Here is a 26,512-nt window from a genome sequence, read left to right as displayed (position 1 = left end):
CCGCATCATCCAATAGCGCCTTTCTAGATCCACTAGTGTGCCGACTACCCTGTTTTTGTTTTCATAGATTTATTCATGAATCAGTCAACAATAAAACAAGAAGTAAGAGAAATAAAAAGAAGTGAACTGTAAAACGAATAAAAATGCCACAGCCCGTGAGCTTAATGATGTAGGACTTAAATGTACTTAGGACTTAGGTACGGTGAGCAGCTTTGATAGATCATTGCAAATTTCTTCGCCAAAGCGTGCAGAAAACTGGCCACTGGTAATGTTGGCGGCGCTGCGGGGTCCTATTTCCCACAAAAAGTTGCCTATGTTTCCGAATGCTTAAAGGATTTTGTTGCCTTATGCGCGATTACTGGGTGCTGCAAAAGGAACAAATGCCCTAAATTCACTCTTGAAGTCACCAATGACGCTCAAATGTATTAATTCGAGACGCCAACCGTAGGGCAAGGGGCGCCGATCCTTATCGCCTGAATGGTCACACTGTGCCGGATGACACTCCTGTCTCGCGGCACAGTGCGACGAGCCAGGCGATAAAACGGAAGACTGCATTGCTGCATAGGACAGTAACACCATGCCGCGTCTCTGCCCGCTATCAGGACCGGCTGAAGGAAGGCTGGCATAGCTCTGCGGTTGGTTCCGAAGTTCGTAGCATATCCGGACTGCTATCGGACGGAGCCGGGCCGCGGAGCCGATTGCCGAACTCCACAAAAACACAGCCGACTCGCCATTCGAGGAGCGACTGTCGCCGCCGCCTCCCTGGGAGCTCTCGCAGTCTGTGCGGGGCGCAGCGGCGGCCAGTGCGCAGCGGCCGGCCGCGCAGCAGGCCCCGCCCCGGCGCCGCCCATTGGCCGGCGCGGCTCCAGTTACCATAGCTGCGCGGCGCAGCCGGCCGGCGAGGCCCCGCCCCCGGCCGCGGCGGTCGCCGCCGGCCGCCGCCGCCGCCGCCAGCGCAGTGACGCCGCGGTGCTGACGGTGATAGGGCGCGCGCGCGCGGAACGCCGGAACGGCATACGGGCTACCGGGAGACGGGGAGAGCGCAGGGGCGCGGCGAGAACGGGAGCAGTGCGCTGAGGAGCAGGGCACCTCACCAACAGACACCATGATAACGTGCTGTGCGGCGTGCGACAAGCCCATTCTGGACAAATTCCTGATGAATGTTTTGGAGCGGACTTGGCACGCGGACTGTGTGCGGTGTTTCGACTGCCACGTCAACCTCACAGACAAGTGCTTCAGCCGGGAAGGCAAGCTGTTCTGCCGGGACGACTTCTTCAGGTGAGTGTCGGCTGTCGGCCGCCGCCGCCGCTGGTGTCACGTGTTTGACGGCGATCGGCGCGCCGCTCGCATGTCGGCCGTTCATTTGGGGGCGGTAATGTATTCCGCGAAGTGTGTGGTTATTCAAGGCGAGGATGCCGTTTATCAAGCTAAGTGGTTTGATGTGAACAGCCGCAGTGTTGGCTTCGCACGGCAGTTCCAGCGATCGGCGCCGGCCGCCGTTCCGGAGAGGCTGCCTCTCTCAGTCTCGGGTGATTTGTTTCCTGAAATGGCCGCGGCGCCCCGGCCGCTGTCGTGTCGGCCGCTCGTCTCCGCTCTCCCGAGGGTGTGGGCAGTCGCCGGAACTTCCAGCGATCTCTGTTTATATGATCTATGACATCGCTGAGATCTCTGTGAAATGATCGCTGCTGATCTCCAATATTTAGGTATCTCGGTCGGCACTATCTACACGGTTGTATGCATAACTCCCATATCGGTTCTCCCGGCCCCAGACAGTCCGTGTCAGCCGGCAGAAGGTCGGCAGAGCAGAGCAGAATTGGTAACCCACCTGACGCCTGGAGAACAGCTTCGCGCGGCCCGCCTATACGGCCGACAGGCAGCGCTGGGGACCCGCCAATGACATTTCATATGCGGCGACCGGCGCCATAAATAACAGCCAAATTGCAGGCAAAACAGTCATGCTGGGTGGGCGGGGACATTCTCATGACTATTCATGCCATTCCGTTTGTTTGTGGCCGTGTTTTCCGTCGCCCATTTGGCCGCGTGTGCCGTGTTCGGTTGTTTACTGCCGGGGGTGGCATCCGTTCCGCGGCGGCTGTGCGCTGTGCTGACCGGCGCGGCGGCTGTGACCCGGCTGCTCCCTCCCCGGCGCGGCCTGTGCTGACCGGCGCGGCGGCTGACCCGGCTGCTCCCTCCCCGGCGCGGTCCGTGCTGACCCAGCAGCACACAGAGTGGTGGTTGTGATACCGGCTCGATGGGAACGCCGCGAGCCGTGCCGCGCGCGACATCAGAATGAATCAGAGGCGTGACCGGAGCCAAAACACGGCCCGCGGCGCCGCACAGCGCGGACACCACGTCAGCGGGGTCCGTCTGCTGCGCGGCCCGCTGGCCGGGCGCCGAGCACGGCTGAGCGCGGCAGAGTCCAGAGAAACTCAGCAGGGCCGAGGGCAGACCGCGCCGAGCACGGCTGAGCGCGGCAGAGTCCAGAGAAACTCAGCAGGGCCGAGGGCAGACCGCGCCGAGCACGGCTGAGCGCGGCAGAGTCCAGAGAAACTCAGCAGGGCCGAGGGCAGACCAGGCACAGGCGCCTGATCACAGCAGAGGGCGGACCGGACACCCGAGGCCTGAGCACAGAGCACGGTCGCCGGGAACTGAGGACTGCACAATTTCGGACGGTGATGGAAATCAGAGAACCTGGCGCTTTGCAGTAAGCTGGCGTCGTTCTACGCTGGCTGGCGCAGGCGGTCCAGTTTTTTTTTTTAAATAATTTTGGCTATAATTTATTTGGTTCCTGCATGTTGTGTTGACTTTTTTGTCGTAGAAGCTTGCGCAGAGGTGTAATTATGCTGTACCCTGCTGGGCAAGAAACATTTATATGTGATGAAGGAAGTGAAGCTGGACAGGGTGCAGGCCGTAGGCGTTGAACCTCTATTGTTTTCCTGAACTAATCGTTTGTTGTCACGTGTGCTTTTAAGATGCAAATGAAATATTTATTCATGCGAGCGTGAGAGGTGGTTCCCCTTGCATGGAATCCTTTATATAAGCGTTTGCAAGCAAAAGTGTATGCAAACAAAAACACACGGTACCTCCCTGACATTTTTAATGTTGTCGCCGATTTCCGCACATTTCTGCTGAACTCTTCCCCGTGTCGGATGGTGCATAGTCTTCCTCCCCTATTTACTACGGCGTTGTCGGCTCCGTCCCTCGGTATCACGCCATTTCCCTCCATCTTGTGCCGCTACCAGTGTCGGTACGATCCGCCGGTGTCGGTACGGACAGCCGGGCCGCGGCCCGTGCATCGGCGCGGTCGGCCACGCCGGTCGGCCGCCCGCCTGCCGGGTTTCCCGCTCCGGCGCGACGGACGGCGCGCGCGGAGCTCCCCGCGGTCAGCGCGGCCGAGGGAGTGCATGGTGACCAGCCCGGCGGAGCTCCCCGCGACCAGCGCGGCCGAGGGAGTGTAGTGACCAGCACGGCGGGTTACCACCGCGACAGCTAGTCTCTGGAAATGGCCGTATATTAGAGGGTATGTTGGATTGTGACGTTGATGTGGACTATCCGTTCCATGGCGTTTCCTTAATTCGGATTAAGTTTGTTATTGCGATCCCACATCAATATCTGCACCCACTAGTTTTTCCCATCCGCTAGTTATTTGCGATCCTGTTGGCACTCATCAACTGGTGGCTTCCTACATGCCGAGAAGCCTCGTCTACAAGACCCGATGTGGCTTTTTGTGGGATAATAAGATATCCTAAACAAACTGGTGGGGAGGATCGGCCGTCCAGCTGCAGTGCGGTGGAACTAATGACGAGCGTCGGCGCCTCAGCCGGCCGAACCTGCCCATTTGGGGGCGGGCCGGGCGCCACTTTGGTTCCTGCTCTGACCACAGACTGGTGCCCCTGTCGGCGGCCCGCCGCCCCTGCTCGGGCCGCGCACGGGAGCCGCAGACGGAGCCAGGAGCGGCGGCCGGCGGCGGCCCGTCTGCCGTTCGTGACCACTGTCAGTTACGGAGGGACTGCCCGGGGCTGTACCGGGGTACCGCCGGCGGCGCCCCGGCACTTCACTGGGGTTATAGCCGGGGCGACGGTGCCGCCGCCGCTCCCACACGGTGGCGGGGGTGTCAAGAGCCCACCTACACCTCCGGGGATGGGTCGCACGCAGAGGAGCGGCGTGGTGTCACTGGGGAGATACGCGCCGGGCCGTCCACTGAAGATGTCCGGTCTAAACTCTTGGTCTGAGCGGTGGTGGTCCGACTGGGACCAATGACCATCAGACGATAGTCGCTCCCAACACTCCGCGTCAGCGAATTACCAGCTGCTGTCACTGAACATATGGTCCACCATGACGTAATCAATAACGTGGTGGTGAATTACCTGTAAACGGCCCTAGAATAACAGTATTTCAATAAAATCGCCCTCCATTATGGCTCATCAAAGAGCGCGTGTGAGCCGGTAATGTCGAAACAATGTACATTTGGTGCGGCCGAGCCGAACTGCTGGACCGCTCCTTTTGATCTGTCCGACGGAGGTGTGAGGAAGTAGATACGGCGGACGACAGAGCGAGAAAAAACAGCAGCAGGGTCGTGCGAACCGGCCGCCGGCCACGATGGCCAGTAATGACAGCAATTCGTCCGGTGGCTGTGGATTTAATGACAGCGTCCCGGCCGTAAATGGCTAATTGTTGTATCTGGGCGGCGGCGCGGTGTGGCGCGTCCTCTCCGGTACGCGTCTGGTTCCCCGGACCCGTCTGTCTGCTGGTACGGTGCCTCCGGTACCGGAGCGGTACGGTGCGGTGGTGGGACCAGCTCTGTGGACCTTCCCTAAACAGCAGCCGTCTCTGAGGAGAGAAGTACCCACACCTACACCATTTGTGTAGCAAACACGGCGAGCTGTGAGCCAGTGAAAAGCGTCATAACGAACGTGTAAATATGTAGACATATAGGCGGCGGAACGGGGAGGGCACCGGGGCACCGTGCCCCCCTTTGATTTTGGCATTTAACATTAGCCCTATGGGCGTATTGAAGTTGTTTAATTGAAGGTGTTCCGCCGCTACTGCATGTAGAGTTTATATTTCAACCCGCTCAAGTGGACTTGTTACGTCTGTAATCTGTAATCTGTATGATATTCAGTCCCATTGGAACGGCACAGGGAAGAAACTACTAAAATAAGCACAGCAGTTAAATACAGAAAAAAATAAATGGTGTTCGAATAAGTGAAGTTAATTGAACTTATTTATGCTCGTGTTCAAATCATTTGAAACATGCTTGAGTGCAGACAATTTCTATGATTCAAGGCCTCAAGGGTATTTACAAAGACTGATCATTTATTGAGTTTTATTGAAATAGCATATCCTCTGTGGACAGTCATATTTCACTGGTGGTCCGACGCCGCACATTTGCCCGCCATTCCACCGTCCGAGTCTCTCCGTCGGACCGTTCGGCAGCAGTTCCGACGCACCACCTCCAACACCCGCCCGTTCGCACCGTAAATTCAGCCTAAATCTTTTCCGAACAATTAAATCAGCGCCCATTAGCGGGGCTGGGTGTCGCCTAATATAGAGTTAGTGCGCCGGCTGTCGACGGCCCGACGGCTCACCGAGGCCGCTGGAGCTGAACGGGGCTGCTGCAGCTCACCAGGGGCTGCTGGAGCTCACCGGAGCTGCTGGAGCTCGTTGGCAGCCATGCTGCCTCGCGATGAGTCGGCACCCGGGGCGTCCGCCGCTGAAAGTGACAGAATTACGAGTCAGGGGGAGCTGCGGCGGCCGTGAACGGCTCCGGGACTGAGCCGCGCAGAGACCGGTGGCGGCGGCGGCGGCGGCGCGGGGTCGGTGGCTCGCTCCGGCCGCCACCTTCAGAGGCCGCCGCCGCCGTGTTTACGGCAGCAGTGAGCCGGCACAGAGAGCATACCACACGACAGGCGGGCGCAGAAGGGCCCAAAAGGGGGACTGAGCAGCTGACGGGCCGGTCCCGTTACCGGCAAACACGCACAAAACGGGCGCCCCGCCGGCGCGGCGCGCGGGCGCGGGCCGCCCGCCGCGCCGAATAGCTGACCTCCAGTCGACTGTGTCATTGGGTCAGTGTCTCCGGCGGGAGGCTTTGTGCGCGGGCCGTGTCGTCCTCGGCGCCTGGAGCCCCCCGCCGGGCCAAATGAGCAGCCATCTGCCGACCCACCTGACTGGGGAGCTCGCCCTGCGCCCGCGAGCCGCCCCTGCGCCCCCGAGCCGCCCCTGCGAGCGAGCCCCGAGCCCACCCTGTCCCCGTCACCTCCCCGCCGCATCTCGGCGCCCATCTAACCGGCAGAACAGCTGCGGCGGCCAGACCGAACGGGGTGGACCAGCGAGCTGAATTGGCCGCCGTCCGCCACCGCTGTCCTCACTCGGCTTCGGCGGCCACCGCGGGACTCTGCTCTGTTCGCTCTGTCTGTCCCAGCCTGGTGTCGGCTGCAATATAGACTATGTCATGTGCATCGTATAACTAATGTGTAATACACACTGCAAAGCTATGCGTAGCGCCGCTGTTGCTTAGCTGGGTGCTGTGGGACAGAGCCCGATCGGCCGACTCAGGCGACTTGCCCGACTCAGGCGACTCGGGTGACTCTAGCGACTCTGGCGACTCGGCTGCGCTGGCGGCGTTTCCGGGCAGGAAGTCTCTGCTCCCGAACTAACGGAGAGAAGACGCTGGCGCTCCCGGCCGCAGATTGGATCGCATTTTTGTTTAAAACTCCGCCGGAACGCCGCAGAGAACAGGGGCGAGCCGGGACGCGCGGCCGGCGTCTTTTTTGCCTGATTTCACTGAGGGTATGTGGCCGCCGCTGCCGGCCGCCGCACAATGACGGAACACGACCCAGGAATGTCGGACGACGAATATCGCCCGCTTTGGCCACATTCTGGCCGGCGCATGCCTGAAAAGGCTTGCGGTCGGCCTTTGGAGCGGCGGGGCCGGCGGCTGCTCTGGGCTGGCCGGTGTGTTCGGAGCTGCCGCCGGCCGCCACGGCCCACTGGACTCACCGGAAACCAGCGGAGAGGCCGGAGCGCGTCCACCGGCGGCCGACACGGCGCCGTCACTCCGACTGCGACCCGCGCGTGACCACCGTGTCATGGGTGTGACGGCCGTGATGCCGCCGAGATGACATCATGACCGCCACACGAGCTAGCGATCCGCAGAGGTGCACTGGGAACGTCAGAGGTGGCCGGCGGCCTGGCAAAGCGGATGTAGCTGCCACCCGGCCGCCCTGCTCGGCGGCGCTGCACAGCCGATCGGCCCCCTGACGGACAGCCGCCGCCGCCCCCGCCGGGCGCTCACCACTAATCGCCGCCCAGGTGCCCTGCCGTGCCGCCGGCACAGTCCAACAAACTAAATGCCTGTAATTTGATGGCAAATCAAAGGCAGAAGGTCCTAATTTGTCTCGGCGGCGCGACGAAAAGTGGCGCGCCGCGCCGTGCCCAGCCGCTGTTGACAGAGCCGCCTTGCGTGCCGATGATAGCCCGATAATTAAACCGTTCCCGGCCAGTTCGGAGAGCGGCGGACTTTTTGCGGCCGGCGAGGGACGCTGCAGCCATCAGTCGAGCTTTACTCACTGCCAGCACGGAACTCGTGTGCAAAACAGCCGCGGCCGCGCGGCGGAACAGCGCCCGGCCGGCGTCGTAACGCGCCGCCGCGCCGCGCCGCGCGCCCATCCGCGGGTAGCGGCAACAAGCCATCAGGGCTTAGTAAGCACGATCGGGCGTGCATGGCACCCGCTGGGGCCGGCTCGGGTCGGCGCGGGTCACGACCGGGGCGCTCGGCAGAGGAGAGTGGCGAGCGCGGCCTCCGGGCGGCGGCCTGGCCCGCCAGTCAGTCACGTGGCAGTGAGGCGGGTCACGCCGGGTCAGCAGAACAGGTCAATTAGGGACTGAGTACTTGAGGTGAATGAGAGCTCCTCCCGTGCCGCGTGGACAAGTTATCATAAACGATTGGCTCGTTTCCAGTGCTGACGCATTCCGAGTAAGTCGCTTGTTCGCCAATGGAGTTCTCCTTTCCACTGATCGGTTTCCGTGTGTTTTGGCCCACTCAATGAATCCCGGGGCCCATTCATATGCTTGATTTACGTTCCGTCCAGTGCTGCTCCCGTCAAGCCGTCGTTAGGACCGCCCCACCGATGGTACCCTTCTCGGGCGATTCGTTATGGGCGTCGATAGCGCCGTCCGACAGTAACCTAATGAATACGTGTGTGCGGCCACCGCTCACTGAGAGGCGCGGTGTGTGTGCGTCTGCCCTCGGCTCACTCAGAGGCGCGGTGTGCGTCTGCCCTCGGCTCACTCAGCAGCGCGGTGTGTGTGCGTCTGCCCTCGGCTCACTCAGAGGCGCGGTGTACCTCCGACAGTCAGCCGGGCCGTGATAGCTCTATGATCGGCCGCTCGCCACACGATGACGAGAATTTTGATTTCCCCCGGCGCGGTGATGAGATTAGTGTAAGCAGCTTACACTGGCGAGCGCAGCGCGCGCCCGTCGGCCGCTTCTGCCGGCGGCGCACCGGATTTGCCGGATCCGCTTGGAGCGGCGCGTGGCGCGTTACGCTGCTATTGACTTGAAATAATGAGACCAGAAATTGAGCCTCGGGCGGCGGCGGCCGGTGTCGGCGGCTGGCTGCGGTGTCGGCGGCGGCGGGACAGATCGGCTGGGGGTTTTATCCCGGCCTCTCCTCCTCCTCTGTCGACGTCAGCGGTACATGTGTCCCCATCTCTGCCAACAAACAAAGAGGATGAGCTCCAAATCCGCGTAACGTCATCAGCTGCGTAAAAACGGCAGCGGTGGCGGCGCGGGGCTCCCACACGGTCGACTGACTGAATGATCCGCCGCTATACCCACAGGCAACGTGGTTATACCTACCGACTGACTGTAGTGTGCGTTGTGTTGCTGGAGGGCTGGCTGCCTGGTTTATGATATTGTTGTTGCAGGATCGGGCGTGCATGATGCGGGACTGACTGTATGCTGTTTGCTGTTGCAGGAGATACGGCACCAAGTGTAACGGCTGTGGCCACGGCATCTCACCACAAGACCTGGTGCGGAAGGCGCGCGAAAAGGTATTCCACCTCAAATGCTTCACCTGCCTGGTCTGTCGAAAACAGCTCTCCACCGGCGAGGAGCTGTACGTGCTCGATGAGAACAGGTTCATCTGCAAAGAGGATTACATCAGCGGCAAGAGTATGCCAGGTGAGTGCGTCAGCGCCGCTCGGCCGGGCCGGGGTGGGGTGGGCGGCGGCCACGATAGATGGCGATGCGTGAGCTCGATACGGCCAGTACTAACGGGCTGCGGACCGGCCGATTTGCATGATTTATCGAACCGCCGCGCACCGACGTATTGGCAGCTGCGAGCGCCGGCCAAGATACACGTGCGGCAGTTACTATCAGTAAGGTAGGAAACGAAAACAATAAACGACTAGTAGCCGAAAAACGTTCCTACCTTGTAATGTCTAGTCGTAAAAGCTTAAAATCATATACTATCAGTAAGCGGTATAAATTCCGGCCCGCCCCGGGCGCCGGGTCACGGCACTCCCCTCCGTCCCCCGCCCCTTCCCTGAGACTGCGTGAACCGGCCCGTGTGGCGAGACATTATTTCCACCATTCAGCTGTCATAACGTGCGTTTGTAAAGCACACTTTGTAAAGTCAATGAGTGAACTGACATGTGCGCCTCCCATTCGGCGGAATTTGCCGCCGCCGGTGTTTCCGAGGGGCCGGCCGCGCTCGTAAAACAATACACTTTATGGCCGTGTGACGGTGCCGCCCGGACAGCGTCACACAGTCATGACGCACGGAACGCGCCGCGAGTGACACCGGAGTGGGCTCGTTCCCGACGCCGAATTCACAAAAATGGCCCTGGCACGCCGGTGGGCGGTGTTACAGGTAATAGCTTGCATGTTGCATATATACCTACCCAACTGCAAGCCTGCTATCCGTTAATATAAGAATGGCGATTTTAAAAATAAAAGAATGGCGATTTTCAAGTGTCATATGATGTTAAACATACATCCACCAGCGCCACGGTATAATTCCGCAATGTTTTGCCGCTCTGTACCCCGTGCAGTCGGTGGTCGGCTCTGCGGTCTGCCTGCGGTCCGCGCCGGCAGACGGACCAAAGAGGCCGACACCGGCCATCGCGGCGCGCCACAGCGCCACATCTGTCTGATACGGGCCGCCCGCTGGTGGCGACTGCCAGCGCGCCGCGGGACCGCCGCCGCAGCGCCGTAACTGGCGCGCCGACAGCTTGCAGCGCCGCGCCGCCGCCACATATTAATAACAAATCGCCAATCGAATTTGCATAGCGGGCCAGTTAGTGAAGCGTCGGCGGCGGCGCGGCGGCGCGGGCGGCGCTGGCGGCGGCGGCGGGGACGCGGCGGCGACCCCGCCACTGTGCTCGTGACGGCTGACGGACAGGCGATATTATCAGCCGCCGGACCGGGGAGGGGCCGCCGAGCGCCGGGACCGGACACCCGCGGACCCGGGCCGGGGTCGCCGAGCCCTGCCGCGGGACCGGGCGACCCCAGCACACCCACCGACCGCTGAGTCGCCGGAGGGCCGCGGGTCGGGGCAGAGCGCCGGTCCCGCTGTCCCGCTCTCTCCCGTCCCCTGCTGTCTCCTGTCCCCCCGTCACTGCTGGTGGGCACCCACCCGTGCGTGTGGCGCGGTTCAACAATGTATCGCACCATTTTCGAGTTGGCTGGCCCCATTGTGCGCCGCGGGCGGCAGGTGGTCGCGTTTTTAGCCGCGCTCCCCCCGCCGCCGCTCCACCGCCGTGACGTATATCAATAGCTATCGGAGCAGCCGCCGGCGGCCGCGGCTCGCAGCTCCGGCAGTCTAGCGAGGCGCGTCTTCCCCCGGTGGAGGAGACTGAGCCCGTCTCCGGCTCTGGCGGCTCCAGCCTCCGCAGTTGGTCTGCGGGCTGTCCGAGCGCTGCGGTCCTGCCGGCCGCGGCTCGGCGGAGGAGCGCGGCGCACGGCCTTCCAGTCCGGCAGACGCCGAGTCTGATATCAGCCGTATATTCAGCCGATGCAGGGAGGCCGGAATATCTAATGGCGCCGGTCGGCTGCAGCCGGCGATAACTCATCCCGCCGGCCGGGCAGTGCCGGCCGCGCGGCGGTTAAAATCGCAAAGCACCGTCAAGAACAAGGGAAACTATTTTAACAAGCGCTGATTGCGGCGATGCGGCGGTGGAGGCCGTGTCGCGGCTACCGGTCACTGCCGGCCGCGCTAGGGTCGTGCGCGTGCGTCCCCGCCCGATGGCTGACCCGATAGCACGGCCCGGAGCCGTGTCCGGCAGGGGTGCCACCCGTGACTGGGCAAGGCACCACCTGCCGCGGCCGCGCGGACGGTCGCACGGACTGACAGCCCCGTCACAGGGACTGACGGGACGGTCACAGGGGCTGGCGGGCCGGTCACAGGGACTGACGGGACGGTCACAGGGGCTGGCGGGACGGTCACAGGGACTGGCGGGACGGTAGGCAAGGAAGGGCGACGGAGGCGGAGCATTTATCGCCAGCTCGGCCCCGTCAGTCAGCCAGCGAGACCCCCATGCTCGTGAATCTGCCAGCGTTGTGTGGTTTCACAAGAGGAGCTTCAGGCTTTTTACGACTCGACAGTCTTCTTTGATGGTGGCGGTGTTTTATTCCGTGCCACTGACAACGATCTTCATATGACGGACAGGCATACCCGCCTGCATTTCATCGTTGACGTTCGCTCTGCAAATCAGCTGTGGCGTCGTTACCTTATCGGGGATTTTCTTTGAAAGACCACCGAGGGCATGCGTAGGCGTTTCGCTTTGGATTATTGTATTTTCTGGTATTTCCGACCAAAAATGGCCGCATCTATGAATCTATTTAAGGCTCCCATCCATCCCTCCGACCATCCACCTGAGCCGCGTTACCGCAAATAGGCGAATCCATTGTCGGATTTCCCACCGGCTCCGTCCCGGCGTTCTCGCCGTCCCAAAACACACCGGTGCGCCGGCGCAGGCCGGTTTGTATTCATTGCGCCCTGCAGCTAATTTAGCGGTGCTGTATCCGAGTGGCATGGCGCAAGCGCAGGGTTATGGAATACATCAGCTGTCCTGGGCGTCACATAACGTCGGAGCTGTAGTTAACGGTGAATATGTCGTGTGAAACCGGGCGGCGGCCGCAGCTCCCCTCTGAGAGCGGGCTGGGTGTTCACTGCTCACCGTTCCGGACCGGACTCGTGTCATGTCGGCCGGCCGTTAGACCACCGATTATCGGGAGGGTGCCGGGACCCGTGTGGAGCTCTCGGTGAGTGTGAACACGACCCCTGGTCCCCCAGGCCAGCACCAGGGTCTCACCAGGCCAGCACTGCAGGGTTCCAACACGGTGCGGGTCCGCTACGGCGAGTTAGGACCAACCGGCCCCGGGTGCCGCCACGACCAGTCGCTCTCAACACTGTCACAAAATCCGGCCTGGACCACGGAACTCTTCTATTGTCACAACTCGAAGGATCATAGAGTTGGATTCAAAGAGGTGAATTTAATCCTGACGTTGTCAAAGCTGGCTGACACCGGCACAAAATCAATCCTCCCTATTGACACCCAGCCCTGACGGGACTGCCGCTCAAACAACTAAAGTAAGTAACCCATTCAAACTCTCGGGGCAGCTAGCTGAATATTTACATGCAAAAGCTAACCGTTAGAGATCGAGAGTTCAGCGCGTTCAAGCCCATGATAAGGTCACATAGTCTACACGCCTGGGCTCCTGTTCTCTGATGCGGAGCCGAACATTGAGAGTGGCTTCATCCGGAGACTGGCTGATTTGTCCGATAGCATCTGTCCTTGTACGGCCGAGCGACTGACGGACGGCGTGACCAAGGACCAGTCAATAGCCGCAGTCCAGTCAGTCGCCCCCGTCCAGTCCAGCCGCCGTCACAGTCACGGTTGTCGGTCGGTGGACGGACAGCCTCTCTCTCTCCGCTCGACCGCCGCTCGGTAGGTTTAACCGTCTGCCGGCGCCCCGTGATCCGTGCGCCGGTCACGGCGGACCGCCGCTCGTGACCCGGGGTCCCCGTGTCGCCGGGACGCGCCACGCACCGCCACGTCGCCACACAGCGGCGGTGTGTCGCGATATACGGCCGCGCGCCGGGTCCGCCGTCATGCCGTGGCGCGCCGGCATTGTCAAGACCCGGCTAATGACGCCGAATTTGTCTCATTATCAGCCATTCGTCTGCAGTTTATGCATCCGTGCAGAATTGCACGCGGAGTCGGTAAATCGTGAATGCAGACGGTCGGCCTGTCGCGGCAGCGCGAGTTGTGGCCATCTGGCTGGCAGTGGCAGTGGCGCCGGACGGGGTCCGGGTGGGCGGTGGACGGGGCCCGGGTGGGCGGTGGACGGGGCCCGGGTGAGCGCCGGATGGGGCCCGGGTGGGCGGTGGACGGGGCCCGGATGTGCGGTGGACGGGGCCCGGGTGGGCGGTGGACGGGGCCCGGGTGGGCGGTGGACGGGGCCCGAGTGGGCGCCGAGACTGCCGGCAGGGTGTGTTGAGGAGGCGGCGAAGGTGGTGGAACCTCAGGTGGAAGCCCAGGTGGAAGGGTTGCGTCACATCGGTACGGAGGAGGCGGAAAGTAGATTGGAATCTCCGATCACCCTCGTATCGTATGCTAATCGTCAGCCGGCGTGGGCTCGTCAGCCGGCGCTGTAACTCCTCCGCCGGCACTGCGGCTGGGCCGCGCGAACCGAGGGAGGCGCAGCTGATCGGAAGGGACTCGCCGTCTCCACGGGCCGCCAGGAAACGATCGGCACGACCGGTGCCGAATTACCGCCGATCGGCCCAAACCAGTTCTGGCTCAATCGGCGGCCGTTCAACCACCGCGCTCCGGTGCCATTCGTGTTTGTCGGAGAGCGAGCGCCGCCGCCGGGCTGGCCGCCGGAACCCGGCCGATTGTTCCTTTGTTGTCTTCTCTCGGCGGGTTCACTTCCTTCATTCATCCCGCTGGTGACGCCGACCGGTCCCCGTTCCTGGCGCTTTAATAGTTCATCTAATTGGCCGCGGGGATCGGGGAACAATCTGATTCACGCCGGCTATGCCCGGTCGGCGCTGCCTCTGAGGTTCACCAGCTCTGGTCGGCAGCTACCTCTGAGATTTCCTACCTCCGGTCGGCAGCTACAGATGGACTGGACCGCATCTCACCACCGACCGAGGGCATCTCAAGAGACTCACTGATCACTCCGTACCTCTAACACATGGCGGTCGCGGTGGTCGGCTGTTGCATGTTGCAAACAGCAACGTATCAGAGAGGCTTCATCAGGAGCGATATAATCTGCTAGTGATGTCACGGACGACGGTCGTTATCTGACAGACTTGGGAGATCTCGGAGCTCTAAATAGGCACACAAACGGATCAATCTCTCCCGTCAAATATTGGCTCCGTGACACCGGGAGCCCATTAGGTGGGCTGTTATCACCGGGTATCCATGGACTGACGATCAGAGACTCTGTCCACTCCATTATGTCACTGATCCGCGCCGGGTGGCCGGAAGTAGTGGCCGATGTGGCCGGCGGTCAGCGGTGCCCGGCGCGGTGCTCCCCGGCCGGCCGCTCAGCCGCCGGGACCGTCCGACCGTCCGGCCGGCCGCCGGGCGGAGTCGGCCCCGGCTGATGGACGGGCGGGGCGGAGACCGCCCGTTCGCGACCGGATTCCGCATTAATCACCGGCCGCGCGCGCTAAAACTATGCGCCAAAGACAAAATATCGCGCACTGATGGATGGGGGCCGGCCGGCCGGCCACCGCGCCGGCTGAAGGGTTAGGCCCGTAATCAGGGGCCGGGCCGGCGCGGCGCGACGGGGCGCTGCCGAGCGCCGCGCCGCGCCCGCCCGTCCGTCCACCAGCTAAAAATGTCCCTGTCCGAACGGTATCCCAAGTATGCGGTTCCTGTCGCAAAAGGCGGGTCCCAGGTGAGGTAATGTCTCGAGTGGCGCGGCCCGGACGGTCCCAGGGCCGGGCGGCGGCTCACGGTCAGCTCGGGGCGGCTCACGGTCGGCTCGCGGTCGGCTCGGAGAGACTGGGGCACCTCCGTCTGCCGGCTGTCGCCCGCGCAGCTCGCGACTGACGTCCGCCGATAAACGGCGCAATTTCCGCCACTGCGCCGCCAGCCAGAGCCCGGCGGCGGCGGCGGCGGGGGCGGGGGCGGGGGCGGCCAACTGGAGTCAACGACAATCGTATCCGGGGTTGATGAGACCGGCCGCGCGGCGCCCCGCCGCCGACCGGCTGTTTATGGTGCTTCCATGCCGGCGCTTTTTACGATCCATCGGAAAATGGTGCAGACAGATCGCACAAAGGCAGTCACCTGGCCTTCCTGCCATTCAACAACAATTATGCAACATTACGCCACTGAGAGCGTACTTTTCGGCTGCAATATTCCCTACGTAATTGTCTCTGTCCGACCGGCGTACCGAACAATTAGGTAAACGATGTTCACACTAAAAGGATTCACCTTGAAATTTATGAAGGCAATTTACAAATAATTGTATGATAAATCGTTTCTGTTTCGCCGCTTTCAATGGGGGAACAAGCGATTATACCCGGCGAAATAGGCGTTTTATTTATACTGAAACCAGTAAATAATTTTCCCGTCGGGGAATGAAATGACCTAGTTGACAGGCGTCTGCTCGTTGCAAGGAAGTCATATCATCAAGAGAGCACACATAGTGCGGCTGACGCTGGCTGACGGATATGCGATATCCCGCCGTGGAGGGGGGAGGGGTGTCGTTCCCAGGCAGCCCGCAGCCGTCCGTTCCGCCGGCCGGGGTACGTTTTTTATGTCCGTTCAGTCACAGTGGGCGCCCCGGCCGCCATCAGTCATGCCGGCGATCTGTTTTGGCCGGCTGGCTCCGGCGGCGGCGGCGGCGGCGCGTCGCGGCCCGCCGGGCCTCGGGTCGGCCCTGGCCGACCGGCACCCGTTGCGTGTCGGCGGGCGGACCTCCTAATTTCGAGGAGCCGGCGCGCCGGTGGCGGCGCGGGGCCGGCCGCCGCCGGTCCACCCAGTGGCCGGTCGGCCGGCCGCAATGGGGCGCCGGCACGCGAGAGAAACCGGCCGCGCCGTTCGACCACCGGATAACTAGACGTTTCACACATCTTGCTGCTTTATGGAGGCGGTCTGCCGGCCGGTGCCGGTCTCAAATTGCAGTCATCCCGTGCCGCGCCGCCGCGCCGGCCGCATTGCTCCGGCCGAGAGGAAATTATGCAGTTCCGCTGGCGGTGTTGCATGACGCAGGGAAAAAGCCAGCCCCTTACGAGCTGGTAGGAGTTGCATAACCGTTTAAAGGCCAACCTATTAACGACCTTCTCTTTATATTACCGTTCTCATACCAATAGCGTTCGTTGTGGGTTACCGGTTCGCCTTTGGCCGTCCGGAAACGAACCGATCGCGGCCACCTGTGGCAATGTCATCAGTGTATCCAGGTGTTGTTCGAGTCTGTCAGTCGGTCTTTGTACAGGCGAATCAAAACACGCCGGCGCCAGCACTTGTGTACACATGTACTACTTGTCAGGGACTGTGCTTCTCTGTTTATGGATGCACTGCGACATCGTGGGGAGCGGACAGTTGCGTTTAAGCCTCGGCACATTGACATCAATTCGTTTAGTATCTTCTACAAATGGTGCCAGTGGCGGATCCAGGGGGCGGGGGCAAAATGGGCATTTGCCCCTCCCAAACGGCATAATTTTAACATTACGCCTATGGACGAGGCATGGAAAGAATCGATAAATTGTTATGGTTTGCCCCCCCCCCCCAAAAAAAAAACTCTGAGCTGGATCCGCCACTGAATGGTGCCGCTGTGTCCGATGACCGTGCATCGTGCTGACCGTGCCCCGTCCTCGCGCTGACCGTCCCCTCGTTCTCCTGCTGACCGCCCTGCCCGTGTGCCCGCCCCGCTGACCGTGTCTCCGTGCTGACTGTGCTGACTGCTGACCTCCCCCGTCCTCCGGCAGCCGACTCTGTGATCCACGGCGAGGACGAAGAGGAGGAAGAGGACTTCACCGCCGGCGGAGACGCCATCAACACGCCCTCGCTGCCAGCCATCGAGCTCGACGCGCCCGCCGTCAAGCTGGAGACCAACAACAACCTGGTGTCGACGCCGGTGTCGGCGCCGGCCGGCGGCGGCGACCCGCTCAGCGAGAAGGCGGCCTCGGTGGGCGCGCCCGACTCCGTGGTCGACTCGGACAAGCACGAGTCGGACCCGGGCTCGGACGCCGAGATGGACGCCGCGCGGGACGCCCAAACCGACGGCAAGACCGCCGACGACGACAAGGTGGGCGGCAACAAGCGGCGCGGCCCGCGCACCACCATCAAGGCCAAGCAGCTCGAGGTGCTCAAGGCGGCCTTCAACGCCACGCCCAAGCCGACGCGGCACATCCGCGAGCAGCTGGCCAAGGAGACCGGCCTGCCCATGAGGGTGATCCAGGTGAGTGACACGCCGCTGCCGCGGAGGGAAGGGCGCTCGGAGCGCGGACTGCCGCGCTGGTGTGTCGGGTGTGTGCCGAGCTGTGTCCGGTCCTCGCACTCCGTGTTTGCCAGGATCCTTTACGGGCGTCCGATGGCGATCGCTGTCCATACACTGCCGAGGCGGCTCGCTCCACCATGCCATTACCGCCTCTGAATGGCCCCCGTTCGCCACGTCCCATACGTGCACATCGAATGCAAACAGACATTCCCCGATCCATTCGCCAGGGTCCTGTCGCATTGACGGCTGGCTGTGACGGCTCGGGCGGGTGCCGTCAATGATTCGGCACCGTCAGCACCAGGTCACGACGGCGCGCCAGCCGCGTCATGCGCGTCACCGGCGCGCTGCTTTTTGTCGCGGCGCGCCGCTTACGGCAGCATGTCGCCGCCGTTGTGACCCTCCGCAGGGGGTGTGTTTTTGCGCGCGCTGGCCGGCGCGGCGGTCACGTCTGCTCGACTCCGGTTTCTGACAGCGTCACCGGAGTGGCCAGATAAGAGCCGGGCCGCGGCGGCCGGCCCCGGGAGACGGCGGGGGAGTTCGGCCTCACCTCCCGGCGCGCCGCGGCGGAGGCCGGCTCGATCGCCGCCCCAGATTGCATTGTGACCAACAGCTGCAACGCGAGCGGGCCATTACGGATCGGCGGCGGCCATCTGGTCGGCGACGGACGCGCCCGATCGGCGGCCGCCCTTTGGCACCGCCGATCAATTACCGGCGCCGGCACCGGGCGCTGTCCGCTGTCCGGCCGCTGGCTGTCCTGCTGTCTGTCCGCTGTCCTGCTGTCTGTCCGCTGTCCTGCTGTCTGTCTGATTGTTCAACTGTACCGTTACAGGGACCTTTAAGAGCCGCCGCACATGTCCGTGGCTGCCCCCTCGCGTTGGCCGCAGCTCTGTTCGGAACACGTGTCTGTTCCGAGGGAGACGGGTTCGGAGGCCCCGGGCGATGCCAGGGAGGCGGATCATGAGCTTGATCTCGTATCAAACGTGAATCAGCCTTACGAGCTCAGGTTTTGAGACGGACCCGACGGCGCCGCGGCCGATTGTCATAAATTGGTGCGGGGCGGGGCGGCGGCCGGCGGACCGGGCTGGGAACGTCGCCGGCCGACCGCCTCCGCGCGCCGCACCGCGCCTAAATCAGCCGGCCGTTGCATAAGATCGGACAGGGGGCGGCGCCGACCGCGGTGGGAGGAGACTCGGGCGGCGGCGGTGGAATTCGCGCCGCGCACGCCCTGCCGCCCCCTCCCGCGATCGGCCGCTGGCCGCCGCCCCTGCCCTGAGAGCCGCGCGGCTCCGCGGCGTCTGCCGCTGCACGGAGCCGCCGTGACCGATCCCCTGACATTTTATACACGGCGCGTAAATTCCGACATGGATTCCTGCGCAATCGGCGCCCAGATCGTGTATCTGACGGTCTGATAAGATCCCGGGATTTTTCTCCTGTCGGGCGGCTATTCAGGTGGGGGCTCGGCGCGCCGGCCGGCCCAGCTGCGACACCTAGTTATCTCGCGCATCGGCCGCCGCCACCGCGCAGAAAACAAATGTTAGCCTTTCCCGGCGGCAGCGCGGCCATTTTTTCGTGTGGCGCGCGCGGCGGGGGGCGTGCCGCGGCCTTTCTGACTTTTGCGGCGGTTATTCGGCGTTGTCGCACCTGGCCGGTCGGCGCTGTATCGTATCTCTCCATCGAGCGGCCGAGCGCGTCCGCCGAAAAAAGGCCCGTCTATCGGGCACAAACAGTCGCGCCGCGCTCCTAATTTATAACGTTTTTATTTATGCACGCCCGGTATCTGATTGCGGCGGCGGCGCTGCTCGCTGGAGACGGTAAATCGCCCCGTCATGACGCCCGTCCGACCACACCGCCGCGCCGGCGAACTAATCACGCATTCCGCAAATTAATGTGACGCCGCCGCCGCTAGATCTGCCTCGACCACACTCGCCCGCCGGCGGCGACCGGGGTCGGCGAGTCGAGCCGCGTCGGTCGCACGCCTACAGGTACACGGTACATACCAGCAGCTGCCGGGGCGGACCGCTCTGTCCCGGGCGGCATGAGTCGCTGTTTCGAGCCGGCGAGATCCGACCCAGTGGGAGAGCTGCCAACACAGCGATGAGCGGCGGACGGCGGTGTCCGCAGCACGCTCCACCATGCCGACAGGAGCCGCGTTGGTACCGCGCAGACCGGTGGGCTAACTCGGCCTTCCAGCCGTGTCAATGCCTGCTCCAAACAGGATTAAAGCGCAATGATGCATCGCAAAGCCAAATCGGATCTTGTCCCGGATGTCGGGAAGGCATCGCTCGGCTGAGCTGTCTCGTCCGGCTGAGCTCCGTCAGCTCGGCCCGTCAGTCTGCTGAGCAGTCCGCAGTCAGTCTCCGGAGCAGTCCGTGGTCAGTCTCCGGAGCAGTCCGTGGTCAGTCTCCGGAGCAGTCCGTGGTCAGTCTCCGGAGCAGTCAGTCGGCCCAGTCTGTCGGTGTCTGTTAGCCGGCCGTCTCGGGCTGACGCCGCCGGCGGCGCTGACGCTGCTGACGGCGCGTCAGACGGAGGGTCAGCTGTCTGACGGACACACCTCAGACGGAAGGTCGGCTGTCTGACGGACACACCTCGGCCCGGCCCTCCGCGGTGCGCCCGACGCCTGAACGACAGCCGTCCGTTTTTGCCGCCGTTCTTGTCGGCGTCGACGGGTGCTGCTCGGACGGAGGATCCGCCGGGCGCGCGGCTTCTTTACGTCCGAGCACGCCGCCGCCGGCACTCCGCCGGTCACGCTCCTCACCGGGCCGTTAAGTCAGCTCATTTTTATGCGCTGGCATAAATTCGCCCGTCCGAGTTTTGACATATGTACTGCGCCCTTGCACTTGCGAAGTGCACGTCTGCTCTGGGTTTGCTGCACATTGCCATAGCTCATAAAGGTATTCGGCGGAGGAGGGCCGCGATGTGGCGCTTCTCCCGGCCTTTTCCCGCTGGTCGTTGGCGGCGGAGCCGGGGACGGAGACGGGCGTCCGGACGGGCTGCTGATCGGGCGCCCGGACTGGCTGGTGACCCCTGCCCGGGAGGCCGACCGGGCGCCATTTTCCGTCGTCGTCCCTCCCACCGGGGGCGCTGCGTGCAGAGGTCGCCGTGCAGGGCGGTGGTCGGGACACAGACGACCGGCGCCGTAACGCCCCGGCCGGCCGTCCCGGCACGACTCGAGCGGTCGCGGCGCGGTGCAGAGGCCAGAGCAGCCGCCGGCCATCCCGCAGATCTTCTCACGGCAGCCAGACCCTGATATAGGCACTCCGAGCGGCGCGCCGAAATTACGCCCTTATAGCGGCCAAATGACCAACTATACAGAGCTCAAATTAGTAGGGAGTGCCTACTGTTATAGGCCCGGGTACAGCCGTTATCATGCGATGTTTGTTTGTCACGTGTAGTTCTTTTTTATCAAAATATTTAACTTAAGTTTTTGCTCTCCTAATCAATAATCATCCATTGAACATTTTCAGAATTTTGCTCACAAATACCCAAATAGTGATGATTTTCTAACCGTTTTCGTCCACTGGTCGAGTAATTCATATCGGCCAGTTCTCCGCCACTCCGCAGAGCGACTGTCGTGCTCCGTCCTGCTCGGCCGCCGTGCTCCTCCGAGCCGTGCTTTATCGCCAGGAACAATAGTCTCACAGTTGATTGAGCGGTGCGCTCGGCGGCCAGCCGCGCAGAATAGAGCCATCTCGCGCGCGCGGCGGCCGCTATCGCGCCATCGGTCGGCGCGCGATGATACGGCGCGGCTCGTTCCGCGCGGGACGGGCCGACTTTGTCCGGCGGCAGGACGACAAAAAATGACACGGCGACATGACACGGACACGGCGACACGACGCGGACACGGCTCCCGGCGGCCGCGCGGCGGCGGGTCGGCCGGCCGCGCCGCCTGACCCGCGCCGTGAAAAGGCGACCCTGAGGGTGCTGCCCAGTCGAGTGTGAGACCGATAGGGGCCGTGTGTCGGAGGGGCGCCGGCGCCCGCTCCCCGCCGTGAGGTGACAGGTCCGGCCGGCCCTGAAACGGGGACCCAATAGGGGAACTAAGCCCAGCGGGAAACTGCCAGCGGGAAACTGCCAGCGGGAAACAGCGGGCCTAACACAGTGTGTCAGCTGCATACCACCGCCCAGCAATGCCTGCTGCTGTTGAAAATAGCCACCAATTCACCCCGCTTCATCCTGACAACAGGAGCGACTGGAACGAGTCGTCAGCGTTCCTTCCAATAGCATGACTCTCACCAATCACTCTGCTCACCTCAAGTGTCCGTCACGCCGTCCTCGGCTGGTCGAACACGACCGGACAGGGGTGGCGATTACTGCGGCTGGGCCGTCGGCAGCCGGCGCCGCACGCACCCGCCGCCGGTTGACCGCAGACCGCAGCCTCGTCACCCCGACACCGCGGAGGGCGGCGCGTGGGAGGGGCGAGGGGGGGGGACAGTGCCGTGTGCGGTCCCTGGGTGGGGTCCCGTGTGTGAGATGCGAGGTGTCTCGAACTGTCCACGAGGTGTGATAGCTGTGCGGGAGATGTGAGGTGTGAGCTCTGCGTCTCTGTGAGGTGTGAGATTTGTGCGAGAGCTGTGAGGTGTGTGTGCCGCCGCGGACAGCCGCTCCGCCGGCGGCGGCGGATGTCGTCCGTCTCTGGCGTCGAGTCGGCGGATTCACAGTCGGCCAGTGCCGATTTATGGGACGGCCCGGGCCGCGGCGCGTTGATCAGTGGCGGCCGCCGCGCCGACGGCCGCTCTGGTGTGGTCTGGGCCGCCGCGGCCGGAGAGATAGGTGACACTGTGGCGACTCCCACCCACCGCGGCTCCCCGCGCTGACTCAGCGGCCGCCTGACTCACCGTCTGTGAGTCGGAGGGCCAGTGACGCTCACACTCCCCTGACCCGGTGACCTCAGCTCGGCCAGGTGTGCCTCCCCAGCCCCCGCTGACCTCACTCCCTCCGTCCACAGGTGTGGTTCCAGAACAAACGCAGCAAGGAGCGCCGCATGAAGCAGCTCTCCTCGATGGGCATGCGCGCGCACATGTTCGGCAACCCGCGCAAGCTGCGCGGCATGCGCATGTCGCCCAGCATGGACGAGTTCCCGTTCTACGCGGACGGCCAGTTCTACGGCCACCAGCCGTTCAACGAGTTCTTCCCGGGCGGGCCCAACCCGGGCATGGGCTTCCCGCCGGGAGGTGAGTGTGCAGCACGCGCTGTCTCTGGGAGGAACACAGCGGGCGCCGCCGCGCGCGCGCCGCCAACAATAGAGCCGCGTGGGCGGAGCTGAATGCAGCGCTGGCTAACGCGGCACAATGGCACGGGCGCGCCGCCGGTGACTCGGCACACGTGTCAGAAGCTGGCGATACATGCTGCAGATTAATAGGGGAGAGCGGGGCCAGTTGAACCACTTTTTATATATTGACATGCACAGCGAGATCTAGTTGTCATATCAAAAAATGCATAATACCATGAAAAAATATGCTCTTTTGGCTTTATTTTACGATATGTAAAATTATGTTTCAAACATATTTTGCTGCCAAGCGCATGCTTATAAAACAGCTCTACGCCCGTTTCAAATGACCCCGATGCGAGGGTCAATTGAACCAGCCCATGGGGTCAATTGCACCTATCCTTAACAATGGGATGTTTTCCTCTTTAGGGCCACTTTCTTAAGGAGATATTTTGTCCGGTTTACTTTTCCAAATGCTACATTCAATAGGTCGTTGGAAAGCTAAAAGTGCAAAGTTCCTCATAATAGGTGACATAAAGTACATAGACTATGGTAAAATGGGCGGATGAGGAAAATGAGAAATATCTCAGGCTATAGTGTGCTTTCAAGCAAAAGGCTGGAGAAAAAGGGGTCAAAAATTGAGCTCTATTAAACTACTATTTCAGTTTAAAAGCTCATTTCAAAGGTGGACTATTTCCTTTAATGTTTACAGCCCCTGAACAATAACCATTGCAAAGGTCACCGGGGTCCATTGAAACGGATTGTGGCCCTGTTTCAACTGACCCTCAGAGAAGCGTTTCAATTGACCCCATCCGCTCCCGCCATCTCGCACGCGCCGTAAAGCACATGTCAAACGAGCTGGAGGGACGGCATCATGCTGAATGAAGGGCCAAATAAGGTGTTATTCCGGAGCCAGGAGTTCTTCTTTCAGCAAACAAAGGTATATGAGATATCACAAAATATTCATAGAAACGATTTCTCCCAAACGCCCCTCAAAAACACAAAAACAAGTGTCAAATCAAAATTACCGTCCGTTTGCCGCCCAAACGCCGTTGACAAAGGAAGTGGTCGAGCGCGGATGCGCAGTGGTGTCGGCAACGCCATATGTTGCATACTGTTGAAAATAAAGCCATGTTTCATCTGACCCCGTGTTTCAACTGGCCCCGCTCTCCCCTACTATCAACTTGTATGTTTTATTTTCTTATTTACCACCATTTCTTCTGAACTAATTATCGTACCCTTTGATTGCTATCATTAGACAGTACAGCGGGCGCAGTTCTGCGCTCTCCCGTTAGTCAGTGTGTCGTGTGTGTGCGGAGTTCCGAATATACTGACGGCTGACGGTGCGTCCGCAGGTCCCGGCGTGCCCGTCTCGATGGAGCAGCCGCTGCCGCCCGGCGGGCCGATGGGCGACTTTGGCGGGATGAACGGCATCCCGATGGACCACCCCTTCATGCCGCACGGCGACCTGATGTCGCAGCGCTCCAGTCCCGACAGCGCCGGAAACCTGGTCAACGGCATGCCGCCCGGCCCGCCGCCTCAGGGTGAGTACCGAGTACCGAGTACAGTGCGCCATTGGAGGCCAGACTGCGTACTGGGGGCAGACCGGACCAAAGCAACCAGTGCCATCAATGTGGTTTGCAGCTAAATCGTGCAGAAAATCAATACCTATCAAACACAGACAATCGACAGAAAAGTCAAGTGCTCAGGGGTAAATAAAATCCATTTAAACGACACAGCGCACATTTATGAAGCTTCTCACCAGCTGTTGGGCACTGATTCGGCGGCGCCCAGCGACTGTCCGGCGCCTCGTCCCCGGAGCCGCGCCCACCGGTCTCTCGTGCAGCGTGCAGCCGGCTCACCGCCGGCGCCACCCACTAATGACAGCAATCAGGAAGCCGAAGAAAAGATACCACTTAAATCTAATAAAACTAATTAAAGTTTGATCTGGATCGATTGGGGCCGGTCAGGCGATCCCACCCGGTGCCCTGTGGTTAGTGACGGTCCTGCCGGGGCGCCGGCATGCGATCGTACCCCCCCCCCGTCGCCTCCGCCCCGATCACAGGGGGGGGGGGAGGCTGCGTGTGGGGGAGGGGATATCGATCTCGAGCGATTGATCGAAATTCGCGGCCGTGTCCCGCGGCGGCCCCGCGCAATGGTCGCTCGTCGCGGACGGCCGCCGCTCAGTTTGTAAACGCGGCAGCGCGGAGCCGGCGCGGCACTGGCGCAGAACGGCGCGCCGCGTTGGCCGCCCGGCTGTCGGCCGCGCCACCAGCGCCGCGGAACGGGCGCGGTCGGCGGCCGACAAGTTAATTGGCGCCGCAGCGGCCACCGGCGCGCTCCGATAATGCATGGTGACACGCGTCAAAACGGCCCAATGAATTGTGATGGAGCGCGCGCGGCGGCGCGGCGGGCGAGCCGCCCGCTCGGCCGTCTCGGACTGTCTCCAGCGCGTCACGTTTGTCTCCAGTGGCGGTGATGGGGCGCGGCGGGGGCCGATCGGGCAGCGGAACGCGCGTGCCGCCCACGTGCGGGGCGCCAGGAGGTCCGATCACCGGAGAACAGCCTCTCAGAGCGCGCCGCCGTGCCTCTCGTACCGTGCAGGTCGCTCACTCACCAAACGCGAATATTACCGAGACGTGAACATAACCGCAGCGCGGCGCACCCTCCGTGACAGAGTGTGAACACCTCCGTGACCCATACCGAGCCTGTATGTACCCCCACGCGCGGCGCCGGCGGGTGAGCCGACCGCTCTCCCTCACTGACGACCCCGTCTCTCTCCCCGACAGGTCCCGGCAGCTTCACCGACCACCCGAGCAGCGAGGGCCTCGTCTGGTGACCCGTGCGCCAGTGAGCCGGCCGGCCACGGCCGCCAACACGGCGACACGCACAGTGCAATGTATTGTTAGCGCCGGCCGCGCTCCGGCCTCCCCTCCCTGGGGGCGCCCGCGGTGTCCGGCAGGCGCCCGCGGTCAGACAACGACCCCCCGAGGTCGCACGACGGGGCCGGATCGGCCGGCGGCACCGCGGGCCTCCGAGCAGGCGCTACAGGTGCAGCATTTCTCCTCCGAGTGGCGCGTAGGTCCCAACGTGGGGATTGCGTTGATGTGTTGAATTTGAGTGACATGGTTGATTTGCTGATCTTGTAAAACAGAAAAATATCCCTACATCGGTTGACCTATCTCAAAATAGTAGACCTGACTGGCGCTGCATGAAAATGTGGCGATATTTTTTGTGAAGTGGTCAGAATGTGACCCATCATCCCTTTTACTGAACATTTTACACCCTCGACCTAATGATATGGTTCGCCTGACAATCAACATGTGTGTGTGTGTGTGCGGAAATGTTGCATCTCTAGTAGACGCAGTCTAGTACCTACCAGCGGGGCTGCAGGGCTAAGGTATGGAGTGGCGACCTGCCAGCACTGTCCGAGCTAGTTGGACCGTCTCGGGGCGCTCGGCCGGGACCGGGGACCCGGCGCCGCGCCGCCGCCTGTACTATAAACCCGTGATCTGTACAGCAGGTACCGTGTAAAAGACGAGCGCGCGCGCCCCTGCCAGTGTGCGCCGTGACCGTCTCACTGATGTGATGGTTTGTTTTGAGTGCTTTGTTCGGTGTCCGGCAGACCGGACTGGCGGCAGGACACGATCGGGCGCGGTCGGCGGCCGCAGCGTATATTTAAAGTTTATCTAATGGCGTGGCGTGGTAACTCTATGGTGCATTTGGAGTGAGTGCCAATCTGCGAACAGTGTCTGTTTTGTGCGAGAGAACACGCCGTGTGAATGTGATTAATGTATTTTTGTTGTACATAAGATGTCATTAAATGTTTCTCGTTGTGCAAA

At 62.0% G+C, this 26,512-nt stretch overlaps 1 protein-coding gene across 1 annotated transcript; it reads left to right on the top strand.

The window, feature by feature from the left end:
• Window positions 1-923: 923 nt before the first annotated feature.
• LOC122372152 (LIM/homeobox protein Lhx1-like) lies at window positions 924-26,512 on the top strand. The gene is made up of 6 exons (XM_043349035.1): window positions 924-1,278; window positions 8,979-9,184; window positions 16,953-17,425; window positions 22,410-22,635; window positions 24,026-24,214; window positions 25,460-26,512. The coding sequence occupies exons 1-6, from the start codon at window positions 1,106-1,108 to the stop codon at window positions 25,507-25,509; spliced, it is 1,317 nt and encodes a 438-aa protein (XP_043204970.1). The 5' UTR covers window positions 924-1,105; the 3' UTR covers window positions 25,510-26,512.

The sequence above is a fragment of the Amphibalanus amphitrite genome, unplaced genomic scaffold (assembly GCF_019059575.1).
Source record: "Amphibalanus amphitrite isolate SeventyFive unplaced genomic scaffold, NRLGWU_Aamphi_draft 001323F_arrow, whole genome shotgun sequence".
NCBI lineage: Eukaryota > Metazoa > Arthropoda > Thecostraca > Balanomorpha > Balanidae > Amphibalanus > Amphibalanus amphitrite.
This window is presented reverse-complemented; position numbering and strand designations above follow the sequence as displayed.